Genomic DNA, 13,083 nt, shown 5'->3' with positions numbered 1-13,083 from the left:
ACCTTCGAAGAAACTTGTTCCTATGGAGAGGATTCATTTGTTTATGCTTTAATCAATAAATCTTTTATTGAATTATTTGTGGCTCCAATCTATGCCTAATGAAATCTGTGACATACTTTTCTTTATAGGCATATGATACAAATCATATGTTTTATGTACCAAACAAAGATGTCGAATGGCTGTGCCAGGTAGAGATTTTCAATGTATGCAGTCTGTTAGAGAGAAAAAAAGCATGTTTCTTTCTGTGAGGGATGGGATGAGAGACAGTGATAAGAATTAAGTCCTACCCCACAGATACCTGAGGCTCATTAGAGGAATTCCTACAAATACGGATTCAAGGGTGCTCTGGGATTAAAGAATTAGAACCATAACTGTCATCATTTTATGCACACTTTATTTTAAATTCAATATTCCTTTCTTTAAAACCTTTCCGCTGCTGCTACTCATCATATTCTAGAGAGAGAAATAGCAATTCTTTTATTTTTCAATCTATGGTGAAGTGACAACATGCTAAGTGCTGAGTTAGATATGACAAAATAATTTCACCTCTTAAAAAAAATACATAGTTGTGTTTAATGTGAGTTTGATTTTAAAAAATGTTAAAAAAGGATCATTTCTGAGAAATACTGAAAAGTATCCAATTGTTTAAGGAGAAAGTATCAGTTGTTTTTTTAGATTTTTCTTTTGCGTGGTCTTCTTGTACTAGGGTATTTAGTGAACAGGTTAGTGAATGTGTGTAGGGGCATCTAAGAAATATATTTGTCATACTGTACAACGTGTTTTTTGTGTTTTACAGAAAATTCTTTGCCAAAACCAAAATTACCTGAGGACAGTGTTATTTCACCATACAATATAAACACAAGCTACCCAGGGCTTGCCACGGGAAATGGACTTTCAGACTCACCAGCAGGGTCAAAGGATCACGGGAATGTACCTATTATTGTCCCATTAATTCCGCCACCTTTCATAAAGCCACCAGCAGGTAAATCCTCCTGAACATTTAAAAATGTTGGTTGTCATTGACACGGGTCCTGAGATTGCTAGGTTATGGCTTATTTGTAAGAGTGCTCTAGTAACCAGTGGCTGTGAACTTCAAGACTAGGGGATGCTGTGCTTTGATAATATTCTTGAAAAACAATTGCAACTGCAGTGCCAACAGACAATCTCTCCTGCTGCTTGTGACAGTCTGCATGCCGGATTGTACTTCCTCAGCACTTGAGCAACATCTGCTTTAAAAAAAATGATGTTGTTTTGATGACTAATGCCTTTAAGTAAATTAATGAAAGATGATTAAATAAAAAATAGGCTCCGGAGGGAAACGGTGAAAGAGACAAAGTCATCAAATCAATATTGTGTCTTTCTTTATATCAGGTTAACAAGCTTATCCTGGGAAAACTGTCTCTTGGTTCCCATTGAAGTCTCTGACCATCGTCTCTTGAGGGTTTATTATGATCTTAACTCTGCCCAGGAGACTGCACCAAAATGTTTTACATTTTCATTAGACTTTTATCAGGAGTGATTTCATAACATGCCATTCCTCAGAGTTTGTGTGAGAGATGATTTATTCTCCTCAGCATGCTGCTTACCATAATCTGTGAAAGTAACTTGTAGAGCTCCACTAGGGTGATTAATTGCCACGTTATTGTCTGCCATCGTACACGGCACAGTAATTGCTTAAGTTAGGTAGCAGTGGGCTCAGTCCTTCTTCTGCAGATGTTCCTGTGTGTCTGAGTACTCAGGGGTGAGCAAGGTGACCTGCGGCACCCACTGGAGGTGCTGGCATGCAGGGAGCAGCTTTGTGGCAGTGTCCCACAGGCTGTGAGGGCATTTCTCTAGAGGCAAAGCTGTGCGCAGGGCTTGGTGCCATGCACTAGGTGGTTGGTAGAATATGGATGGTAAAATATTGGTGGGTCCAACAAAGGCTTGCCTGTTGATAGCGACATGACAGATACAGTGGCCCCTCCCATGTTATTTTGATGCCATTGAGTTTTTTTCTCTAAAGAAGTATACTAATACGCTCTGAGTAATTTTCAGATGTTACCCAATATGCACTCTCTGCCAAAGACTTTTCATCTATTTTATATGATATTTGCTAATTACTAAAGCTATTTGGGCCCATTCCTGCAGCCTTTACACTGCTAAAGATCTCGGGCCATATGGGCTGGATCCTCAGCTGTTGCTGATTTGGCCCAAAAGCTTTAATCAAGGGCTTGTATCATCCCAAACTATTTTCTCCCTCCAATCTGAGTCATGAACGAATCCAGAATGTTGAATTTGTGGTATGTGGATGCAAGGCTGTAACATGCATTGTGCAAACTGCCACAGAGACTGGAGTTTTGTGACATCAAATAGGCAGGAGGAGATGGAACAATGAAGTAGAAAAACAAATTACTGCAACAGTAGTTAAGTGGGCATGGGAACCTTATCCAAGTCAACTGTTCTTTGCCCATCCGTGTACCACGTGTGATCCTGTGTTCAGATGTAAAGGTAGCACACGTACAAAGCTTTTCATAAGTATTTTCCATCTTTAGGTTTTTACTTCTTTAGTTCATAAAGAAAATAATTGTTTTGCTCACATAAAGGATGTGAATGCATAATTTCTGCCTCCTCTGATTTTATCCCATGATTAGTAACGAGTGCTAGATTACCACAACTTCTGAGTAAATGAACATATTTATCTCACCTTTGTTTTAGAGAGCAGAGTTTGGAAGGTTTGGAGGGGGAGGAGAACCACAGCCTTTGTGGGTTTTACAGTAAGCACCAGAAGTAATTGTGGTGTTTTATCTTAGGGCGTAGGAGCCCTAGTCATGATCACCCCAAAGAGCCTGCGGTACAGTGTCAGGCAAGAAGCAACGGGTGAATACAAGCAGAAAAGGGAGTACAAAGGAGGTAGGAGAGCCTGTGTGCAAGGCAGTAGTGTTGGCACCACACTTTGACACCGTTTTTTGGGCACTACATCAAAGCAGAGAACTTCAGAGTGATGCAAAGCCAGGCAAGAATAACTGTGGGGATGTTTTGCCCCCTTTTCTAGCATATGGGACAAACTAGGGAGCAGCACAAAGGTGCTTATTTGAATCGTGTCGGCAAATGAAAAGGAATGTTGTTAGTGATTGCTAAAGCTGAAAGTCAGCATTTTCAGTGTGGCTGGGACTGTCTGTGAGTGACCTGCTGAAAGAACAGGCACAGCTTATATTGGTGGAGTTAATAAAGAAAGAAAGGGAACAGAAGGGAGCAGGCAGAAAAATTCTGAGAGAAGACTTCAAGCTTAAAATACTGGGCAGAGAAAGGGATTTTTGCAGCATGTTTTGCAAGAATAGGCTTAGTGCAGTGGTACATGACGGAACAGAGAGAAAAATAGGTTGTGGTACACTGAAGTGACTGAGACATGAGATGCTGAGAATTGGGATGAGCTCAATCCTTGTGGATGAACGGGGAAAGTTTTGGATGTTGTTCAGGGAAAAAGTTAACGAGATTAAAATCTAGCTCAAAAGAGAGTGCCCACAGATGAAAACGATATCTAAACTGTGAACCTGAAGGACAGGAAAGATGATGGTGCAATCCACCGCTACTAAGCAAATAGTATGGAGTGAACACTCAGGGAAAAATTATTAAGACTCTAATTCTTGCCATATTGATTTTGAACTGAAGGGTCAGTGCCCGTAAAGAAGTGTCAGAGAGGCAGGCAGAGGCAGTCATTTGGACAGCAGAGCAATGATCTGGAGAGGATAAGCAGATCCAAGAAACATCCACAATGAGTTATTAGTTGAATAATTTTTGAAGATAAGATTCTAAGAGGTAAGAGGGAGAAGAGAAAGAGCAAAGCACTGGAGATGCTCACAGGAGCCTGAAGGGAGAAAGAAGAAACATACGCTGTGAGGTGCACTGATGTAGCAATTGCAAAGGTAGAAAAATCACTGGGGGAAGATATATCTTTCCAAAGAGACAGATATGATTCTTAGTATCAGCAACAGCTACCAGCTGAGGAAGGAGTACTTGTGCTGATCTACATCTGGGAAGCAGTCAGCAAAGATTTCAGCAGATTAGATCTTCCTTGAGCCTGCTGGAAACCACTGAGTAGTATCCCATCTACACTCCTGTTTTAAATGAACAGGCTAAAACTTCAAATAGGTAACAAAATTACCTTTTTTCCCTCCTGTTTATTTTACAGGTTTTTTTTTTTCTTTTGAAAACCAGATGATTTCAAGCAGTATGACTACATTACATGACTACAATACATCTCCAGACAATGTTGCATTTTCTGTTTCAGTCAAATGACGTGTTGTTTTGCTTATACAATCCTTGGAAACATTGGAGTGTCGTCTGACCAAATATAAACAGCTATAAATATAAAGGTGCTGTCTCTTTGCAGTACCCCAAGATTATACCCAAATAAGCTGAGTTGAATGCACGGGTCCTGTGTGATGCATGAAACATCTACAGGCTAAGGTTGCGGCCCGTGTGTGGAGGTTAGAAATTCCTCTTTGATAGAGCTGCTGACACCACCAGGCAGGTAGGCCGTGCTCAGGCAGAAGTCAGATTAAAACAGGCTTTGTCAGTCAACATCAGCCATCTGACTTGCATTTGGAAGTAGATACAGAACCAGTGCAGCCTCCAGAACATTGGTTTAATGAATAGTCTTCTGGTGGCTGATCACTGATCCTCCTTGCTGCCTCTGCTAGTTGCAGCAGGTCCTGTGTAATCTTCAAAGGTTGGTCTCAAGCACAGTCCATTGCAGCAAACTGATATTTCTTCTTGGTGTTAGAAGAATCTTGCTTTCTGCAAAGCAGCCTAAAGAAAATATTGTTTTTGTTAGATAAAAATGGCAAGGAAAAGATACAGTAGCCAGGAATGATCTGGAAATAAAAATACCTCCACAGCTGTGCAGGATATATGATCACAGTAATCAGTACCACCCATCCTAACTTGTGTTCTATGGTCCTCAGTGCCAGGGAGAAATCTGTGAGGGTGCTGGGTGACTCTGCTCATTTGATCAGCAAGTGTGGCTGTCTGTTTTGGATGCAGGACAGCTAAGATCTAGTCTTCTTGATTTTAGAAGAATGCAAAAGAAGAATGCAAGAAGCTCTTTAAATGCAGTAAAGAGTGTGCTTCTACCTTCCTGGCACCTGCTGCAGGATGTGATGTCTCCATTTCCTGGTCCTTGGTTTATTTTTCCTTGAGAGCCTTGTGGCAATGCTTTGGTAGAGGAGGATGACTGCTGTTTGGCCTGGCTTTCGAGAAAAGGCATCAAGCAGAAGTGTTCCCTCCCCCTCGTAGGTGCAATGTACAAATTACATCTGTTATCCACAGTGCTGCAAATGAGCCCCAGCTCCCCGCTGTGCAGCACTGCCAGGGGTCACTGCCAGAAGTATTTCCAGTACTGCATCCCTTATAATACAGGCAAGGAAACAGCACGTTCAAAGACTAAAATGAGTAATGAGGTGCTTTATAGAAAGGAATGAGTGATTTTCTACGTTATAGCTTAACATAATGTTAGAATCAAGGTTTACAATCCTTTGTACACATAGGTGCACATGAATAACTTGGTGCATCAGCCGTACAACACGTGGGATTCAGCAGAGTCCTTTCCTGAAGAACACTCTGGAGCTGCGTGCCGTAAACTCTATCAATATTTAAATTATATTGGAGGGATCTGAAAGCATAAAGGATTTTTAAATGGTAGTTAGCAGGGCAGTAAAGCTGAATCCCATGATTATCTGTCTGAATTCACTGAGGAATTGGTTCTACGACTGCATTACCAAAAAGTCTTATTCCAGGCAGAACCCAGTGGCAATTTCCCTTAAATAAAGACCATATTATCAGATCTAATTAAGCCTATATATTGAGTACACTTTCATTTTACTGCACTCTAGATCCTTTTTCAGTATTTTCCAAATCTTATTCCAGTTTACAATTTCTGTAACTGCAGGCTTAGCTCTCTAATAAAGACGACCACAACCCAACAGTTACAGTCACTACTCTTTGAACACTTTCTTTTGTTTTTGGTTTGAAACATCATCAAATTTATACTGATTGTAGAGTTTTAGTGCCTGTGTTTTAAGATGTCAGTGTTTGCTCATATGCCTGTCCTATATATAGCCCATTGTTGATGCCTTTTTCTCTCTGCGGAGGGTGTGAGTCCCTACCTGGTGTAGGGAACATGCTTTGCAGGGGGGTTGGACTCGATGATCTCTGGAGGTCCCTTCCAACCCCTACAATTCTGTGATTCTGTGGAGGAGAAAGCTTTTCCTTTGTGCTATAAGGAAAATCACAAAGTATACTTGTACTTTATGCACATACTTTAGTAGCATATTTTAAATATGCACAGGGAATTCTACATCCATAAGCTGAAATATGTGCTTTTTTCTTTGCGTGTTTCAAACCTGCCTTAAAGACAATTTTTATTTGGTTCTGTGTTCAGTTCTTACTGAACTGTGCATGAAAATACACCTCAACACAGACGTAGAAAACATAGGCAAGTCATGGTTCCCCCAAAGGATTTTTTTGAAAGAGGTGGGACACTTGACTTTTTCAGTAGCGTAGCAAACTTTAAAAGACTCTTCTTTCTTTTATAGACCTCCTGAGATATTTCTGTGGCTATGGCTGCAAAAAGCTTTCTGTTGTTAGCCCTATTTTTTTAATCTTCCTCTCACAATTACTTTTTCCAAAGAACTTTTTATGCCTTGAGTTTGTCACAAACCCTACCTACTTAGAGGATCAGCTGAAGTACTATAACAAAGGGTTCTGTGAAACTGTTGCATGAGTTACATTTGTTCATTTTTAAAATTTAAGTTTAATCAGATAAAGCATCTCGGATATAAAAAAAAAAAAGATGAGAACAGTGCTTCTGACTGTCTCGGGAACATCTGCCTCAGGAACTCCTTTGGGTTAACAAAATCTGAACACTGTGTTACTTGGTCTCCGTCAGTGAATAGTAAGAGTTTCAGGAGAGCCAATTGATAACTCAGACCTAAACATTATGAAATCCTGGCCTATCACTGTGGAAACTGCAAACACTTTTTGTTGATGCTACAGACGATAAGATCTAATTTCTTTGAAAAGGGAGTTTTTCATTTGAAAGTAGTAATGAAAAGAGCTATAAAATTTGAAGATGTGTGCTGATGGATTGAACATAGTGCCCAGCATGGGGCTAAGGGCCATTCTAGTGGATTCTTTAAGCTTCCCTCCAGAAAATCATAAAATCATAGAATGGCTTGGGTTTGAAAGGACCTTAAGTATCATCTGCTTCCAAAGCCCCTGCCACAGTCAGAGTTGCCAACAACTAAATAAGGCATTAGATCAGGCTGCCCAGGGACTGATCTTGAACACCTCCAGGGATGGGATGTCCACAGCTTCTCTGGGCAGCCTGTGCCAGTGCCTCACTGCCCTCTGAGTGAAAAATTTCATGCTAACATCTCATCTAAATCGCCTGTCTTTTATTTTAAAGCTGTTCTCCCTTGTTCTATCATTGTCAGACTGTGTAAAAAATGTTTCCCTCCTGTTTGTATGCTCCATTTAAATACTGGAAAGCCGTCTCCGTACAGCCTTCTTTTCTCCGGGCTGAACAAGACCAGCTTCCTCAACTTGACTTCATAGGAGAGGTGCTCCAGCCCTCTGATCATCTTCATGGTCCTCCTCTGGACCTGCTCCAACTGCTCTACATCTTATGCTGGGGCCACCAGGCCTGGATGCAATACTTCAGATGCAATCTTACCAGGGCAGAGCAGAAGGAGAGAATTCCCTCTTTCTCCGCGTTGGCCACCTACCCAGACAGCAAGAGTGCATTGCTGGCCGTCTAGCTTTTCATCCACCAGAACCCCCAAGTCTTTCTCTGCTGGGCTGCTCTCAAGGAGTTCTCCCACTGTGTATACATATCAGGGATTGCCCGAATCCAAATGCAACACCTTACAGAGCCTTTTTTTGAACCTCGTTAGGTTCATTTGGGCCTGCTTTTCAAGCTTGTCCAGGTCCCTTTGGATGGCATCACTTCCTTCAATTGTGTCAGCTCTACCATTCGGCTTTGTGTTGTCTACAGCCTTGCTGAGTCTGCACTCTATTCAACTATCTAGGCTGTTGATAAAGATGTTACAGAGCGCTGGGCCTGGAGGGCAACTGTTAGGTCATGGTGATTGAGCACCTGGTGAAGGGGTGTGTTTGACCCAGGGAGCACAGGAAAATTGCATGCATCTGTGCTCCCCACAGAGGAGCACAAGAGGTAGACCCAGAGTGGAGCCACCTTGGACTCATATAAGAGCCAGCCTGGACCTACACTGTAGGAGTGAAGTAGCTTGTGAAGGAGTGCTGTGTAGTCAGAGACCCCTTTCACCAGTTGGGTGAGTTTAATTCTTCTTTCTGTATGTGACTGTTGCGAATACTTTACCTGATATCATCACGAATCTGTCAGAAGCAATTCCACTTCTTCATAAGCAGAGCAGGTCCTAAGACTGATCTCTGAGAGATACCATTCAAGGCTGGTCTCCAACTGGATGTAGAACTACTGACTACAACCCTCTGGCTGTGACCATCCAACCAGTTCTTTATTTATGCAATAATCCACCTTCAAATCCATTTCTTTCTCAATTTTGAGATGAGGATGAGGTCTTGCCTTTGACATCAGTTGCCCTTCCTTTGTCCACTGATGCCACCACTGTCATAGAAGGCCACCAGGTTGATCAGGCATGATCTTCCCTAGGTGAAGCCATGCTGACTGCCACAGGTCACTTCCTCATCTCAGGTGAGCCTTAACATAGCATCCAGAGGATAACTGGGATCCAAACTCCCGCTGTCAAGTGGCATACAGTGGGGTGGAAACACACAATTTAAAAAAAAGAAAAGAAACAGAAGCAGTAGTGGTGATGCCTGGCTCTGGTAGCTGCAGAAGAAGAAGAAAACTCATGTGCCAGGAGGAGTTGGGCTGTAGGGTGACATCCAGGAGGATAAGCTGCTGAAATATTTCTATATTGAGTGACAAACACAACTGCAGCCAAGGACAGATTCCATGCAGATTCACTTGCTTTGAGATCTCTGTCCCAGACCCTGCATCCTTGTGGTCTTTCTTCTGCTCACCATCACTGTTTCAGTACTGTAGGTGGGCACCTTCAGGAGTAATTTTTTCTTGCCAGAACAATTGAACATCTCTTGCTGAATTTCTTGCAAGTAAATACAGAAAGTAAGATTTAGGAACACCTGTCCAGGGATCATCATAATCTCTAGAATGAGAGCTCTGTCTGCATTTATTGTTTCTGGATTTGTTAAACTAGAATTAAAGTTGAAAATGCATATCAGAGAGTTCAAAACAGTATTAGCAGAATGCTGCAGTCTTAAAGTTAGTAAACTGATTGGGACTTAACTCCAGAATTGCAGGGATTTGGGGATCAGCCTTCTAAGCACTGCAGGCCGTGCTTGTTTGCCTAGATAAAGGACAGAGCTATCCATGATGGATTTGCTCTATTGTACTCTTCGCCTTCCTCCCCTTCTCTCCACCTCTCCAAATTATGGTTCCATATAAGATCGATTAGTCTAAACTGCTGCTCATTGGCTTTAAGAGGAACAATTTTCTGCAGCTCCTTTACACTGGTTGGAAGGAAAAAAAAAACACCCAACATTCTGCTTAATTAAGACCTAAAGAGGCGGTGCAAACTTTTGATGATTAATTGGAGCATGCTTTAGACTGATGCATATTTAGTTATTATAATGTGATAATTTTATCTTGTTATACAAACTGCTCCCTTTGGGAACATGATTTAACACTGCAAACACACCATGTTTATTGCATTGTTCATTATGAAAAATACACAGGCAAAAAACCACAAGGAGATGTATCTGAATAGTATCTGTGCAGTGGGTGCAGGGAGTGCTTCTTCCACCTGTAATGACACAACCCAGAGGCACTAAAAGCAAGGCATTTCAACTCCCACAATAGCTCTTCTTACAATGCTTCGTATGAAGAGTGGAGAACTCACAAAAGGAGAGGCTGGAAATTCAGGTCTTGTGCTGCATGTGAAAGGAATGTGTCTTTCTATTACCTGATGTGATTATAGGGAGTAGCCGTGAGGATATTCTGCTGAAAGCTCTCCCGTTACTATTCAGTGTCAGTATGCCAGCTCCTCTTCATCCGACCTCTCATAGGTGTGACAAATCTGAGAACATACTCAGCATAGTACAAGAGCAGTTCAAAAAGTTGCAAGCCCACAGGGGAAAAAAAAATGCGGTTGATTAAGAAAAATTTGCTTTCACTTCAAAATGATCATAGAATCATAGAATGGCTAGGGTTGGAGGGGATCATCAATTTCCAGCCTCCCTGCTGCAGGCAGGGTTGCCAACCGCTGGATCAAGCACTAGATGAGATTGCCCAGGGCCTCATCCAACCTGGCCTTGAGCACCTCCAGGGATGGGGTATCCACAGCCCCTCTGGGCAACCCATTCCAGCCCATTCCAACCCTCTCAGATCTGTCCTAAGACTTGCAGATGTTATTTTTGTACTTTAAACCATGTGTCAGCCTAGCTATGTGAGTCCTGAAAGTGATGCTGAATGATCTTCATCAACAGAGCTGCTCCAGCGAGCTCATATGATGGATGTGGGCATGCTGTTGGGGTGAGCTCGTGTCACTCAAGTTGATACGCACAGCGAGGCTACCAGCAAAGTTTGTCTGTGTACACAAGAGAACATTGCTGATGTAGTACACCAGTGCAATTATTGTGAATCAGCTTTCTTAATGCAGACCTGGCCTAAAAGAGTTTAGAAGAAGGATTCAGGATGCAGTCTCAAGCTACTCAGTTTGAAATTCCCTGCTGCCCTGCATTCTTGTCCCGGGTTTTTCTTGCTGAGTGTTGCAGATACTGGGATTTGATAGATTTTCCTGAAAGGACGAGAGTCTGGTAAAGTGATTTTTAAAGAATTTGGCCATATGAGACAAAGGTCTGTGAAAAAGTGAGAGGAGTCTTGAATGGTAGATTTGAATTACTGAGTTTGGAGTATTCCAGTTTGTGTTTAGGAAGATTGCAATTAAATCACTAGCCTTTGGCTTTCCTTATTTCACACAATCTTAATGGATTTTTAAGCTTATTGCTTCTCAGCGCTGTGGATTGCAATAGTAGAAATACGTGGACTATTACTTTTCTGTTAACGTAGCAGTCCTCTTTTCCGGTCACTAAGCTTAATGCTCTGTAGTCAAACATCCCTCAAGTGCTTTCACAGCTTCTGCTCAGATCCTTGCTGCAACCAGTGTCAAGAAGGAAAGCTCACTGCCTGATCTGGACCGTTATGGTTGTCCACAGCTGTCACCCACACACCCTGCTGTGTCAGCCATGGGGCATGGCTCTGTACCCGTTGGGAACGGGCAATTTAGTCTGCTGTTTGCAGCTTCACTGGAAGTTAAAAGAAAGGAGTTGGTTTTATAGCAAATTCTTCCCTCCCAGGCTGCACAGGACTTTTGTTGACGGCCCATGGAGAATTAGTCACACGATATTGGAAGTTTTCCTTTTTCACCTGGTGCATTGCATTACAAGAAGTTGCAGTTGCATCAAAAATTTGCAAGCCCTCTACCCCCTTCTGAAGTACTGCTATTTGCTGGCTGCTTTACACGGCTATATGCAGTTCATCCTCATGTGGCAGTGTTCCTATGCCTTATTAAGGGAAGAGGCATCTACTTTTATTATTGCTGTTACTATGAAAAGGACTATATGGCGTGTGACTATTTTTTGATGGTGGAGGGAGAAAGGAATAGAATAGAGAAATAATTGAAGTTCTTTAGTATTTAGGCAGGCTCTTTCCCTCACTTTCACCTTGTTTTCAAAACAATGAACGTTTTGATTAATATTGATGATGCCTTCTGGATATCAGCTGTCTTTTCCTGGAGGTGCAGGCAGCAGCTAGAGGTAGATGATGGGCCATTTTCTGCTGTTTTATTGACTGTCAGCTCCATGGATCACACATTAAGTGATGCTGCTTCAAAGGGCTCCCCTTGAGGTAGTAACAAAGTTCTGCAGGGCACGAGGAGACCATAGTTTGACCAAGAAGGTTCCTCTGCCTGCCACTGCTGTTCTTGCCTGGGTCTGTATTGAAGGGAGCCTTTGGTAAAAGGAGCTGGGTTGAGTTTTACTCTCCTGCATAACCTAATGCAGGGAAGTTGTAGTGTAGCCTTTCCCTTTAAACAGTTGCTGCTGGGATGCTCTTTAATTGAAACTGAACAATTTTGTGATCGTTCTGATCATCCACAGGAGGCAGTCAGTGTGTGTCAGTGGTCAGGAGTTGAATGGTAGCTTACGTATCTCCCCTGATAAGCTGTGCATGAAAACTCCTGGGAAATCCTGGTGTCAGAGCTCTGTGCATCTCCTTTAGGTCTATGCCCATGACGAGCCAGCCTACTTCAAAACAAGGTGCTCCAGTACCTACTTAGGCAGTGAATTCTCTTTCAGCTCCGTAATTTTCTTTCCTCATTAATGACAGTTATTCTCACCAGTAACAAGGCTGTTATAAAGTTATCTCTGGTAGATCTTCCACTTTCTGGAGATAAAATACTTCTTGTCAGTAGGAGAATATATGTTGCTGTTATCTGAAACAAGGGGTTGCTGGCTGTTTCCTTTGGCTCATGGGAATTTCACTTGTCGTGGTGTATTCAAAGAGTAAGTTCAGTCTGTGAGGAATGGCTTTATTTTGGTGCAAACACAGCTGAATCAGGGCTCCTTTGTGAAAGCTTGGTCAAGATAAGAATGGAGAGAAATGCTGCTGTGCCCTGGTGGGATAGTTAGTTCCAAGCTGGTGCAGGCAGGTGCTTGCAGACCTCTTTATCCTCTGTATAGCTGGTGGTTATCCTGTCCAAATTGTTGTGATTTCCCTTGATGTTCAATATATTACAGCATTTATAATATTGGCAAATCCTGCTCTAAAGAGTAAATGATAAAATGCATTAAGCACAAATCTATGTTACAACTTAGCCTTAAATACAGCTTTAAAGGTAGACAGTCTGATTAAAACTAAAAGGTCATTTTTTTTTAACGTTGTACAATTTTATTTGTAGCTATAAATCATAACACAATTTGCAGAAGGAAAAAAAGTTATTAAACTGGCAGTATTTATTCCGTTAA

The 13,083-nt window shown here is 41.9% G+C and overlaps 1 protein-coding gene across 3 annotated transcripts in view; it reads left to right on the top strand.

Moving 5' to 3' along the window:
* The window catches only part of SOBP (sine oculis binding protein homolog), a 109,988-nt gene that overhangs the window by 9,928 nt on the left and 86,977 nt on the right, over positions 1–13,083 (top strand). For 2 of the 3 annotated variants that reach the window (XM_031611199.2, XM_031611198.2), the window contains exon 3: positions 797–982. In XM_031611199.2, coding sequence (XP_031467059.1) covers positions 797–982 — 186 coding nt within the window. Of the gene's footprint in view, positions 1–796; positions 983–8,078; positions 8,331–13,083 lie in introns of those variants that run through there. The other variant, XM_090135916.1, reaches the window with a different exon arrangement.

This window comes from Phasianus colchicus, chromosome 2 (assembly GCF_987193195.1).
Source record: "Phasianus colchicus chromosome 2, bPhaCol1.hap1.1, whole genome shotgun sequence".
NCBI lineage: Eukaryota > Metazoa > Chordata > Aves > Galliformes > Phasianidae > Phasianus > Phasianus colchicus.
This window is presented reverse-complemented; position numbering and strand designations above follow the sequence as displayed.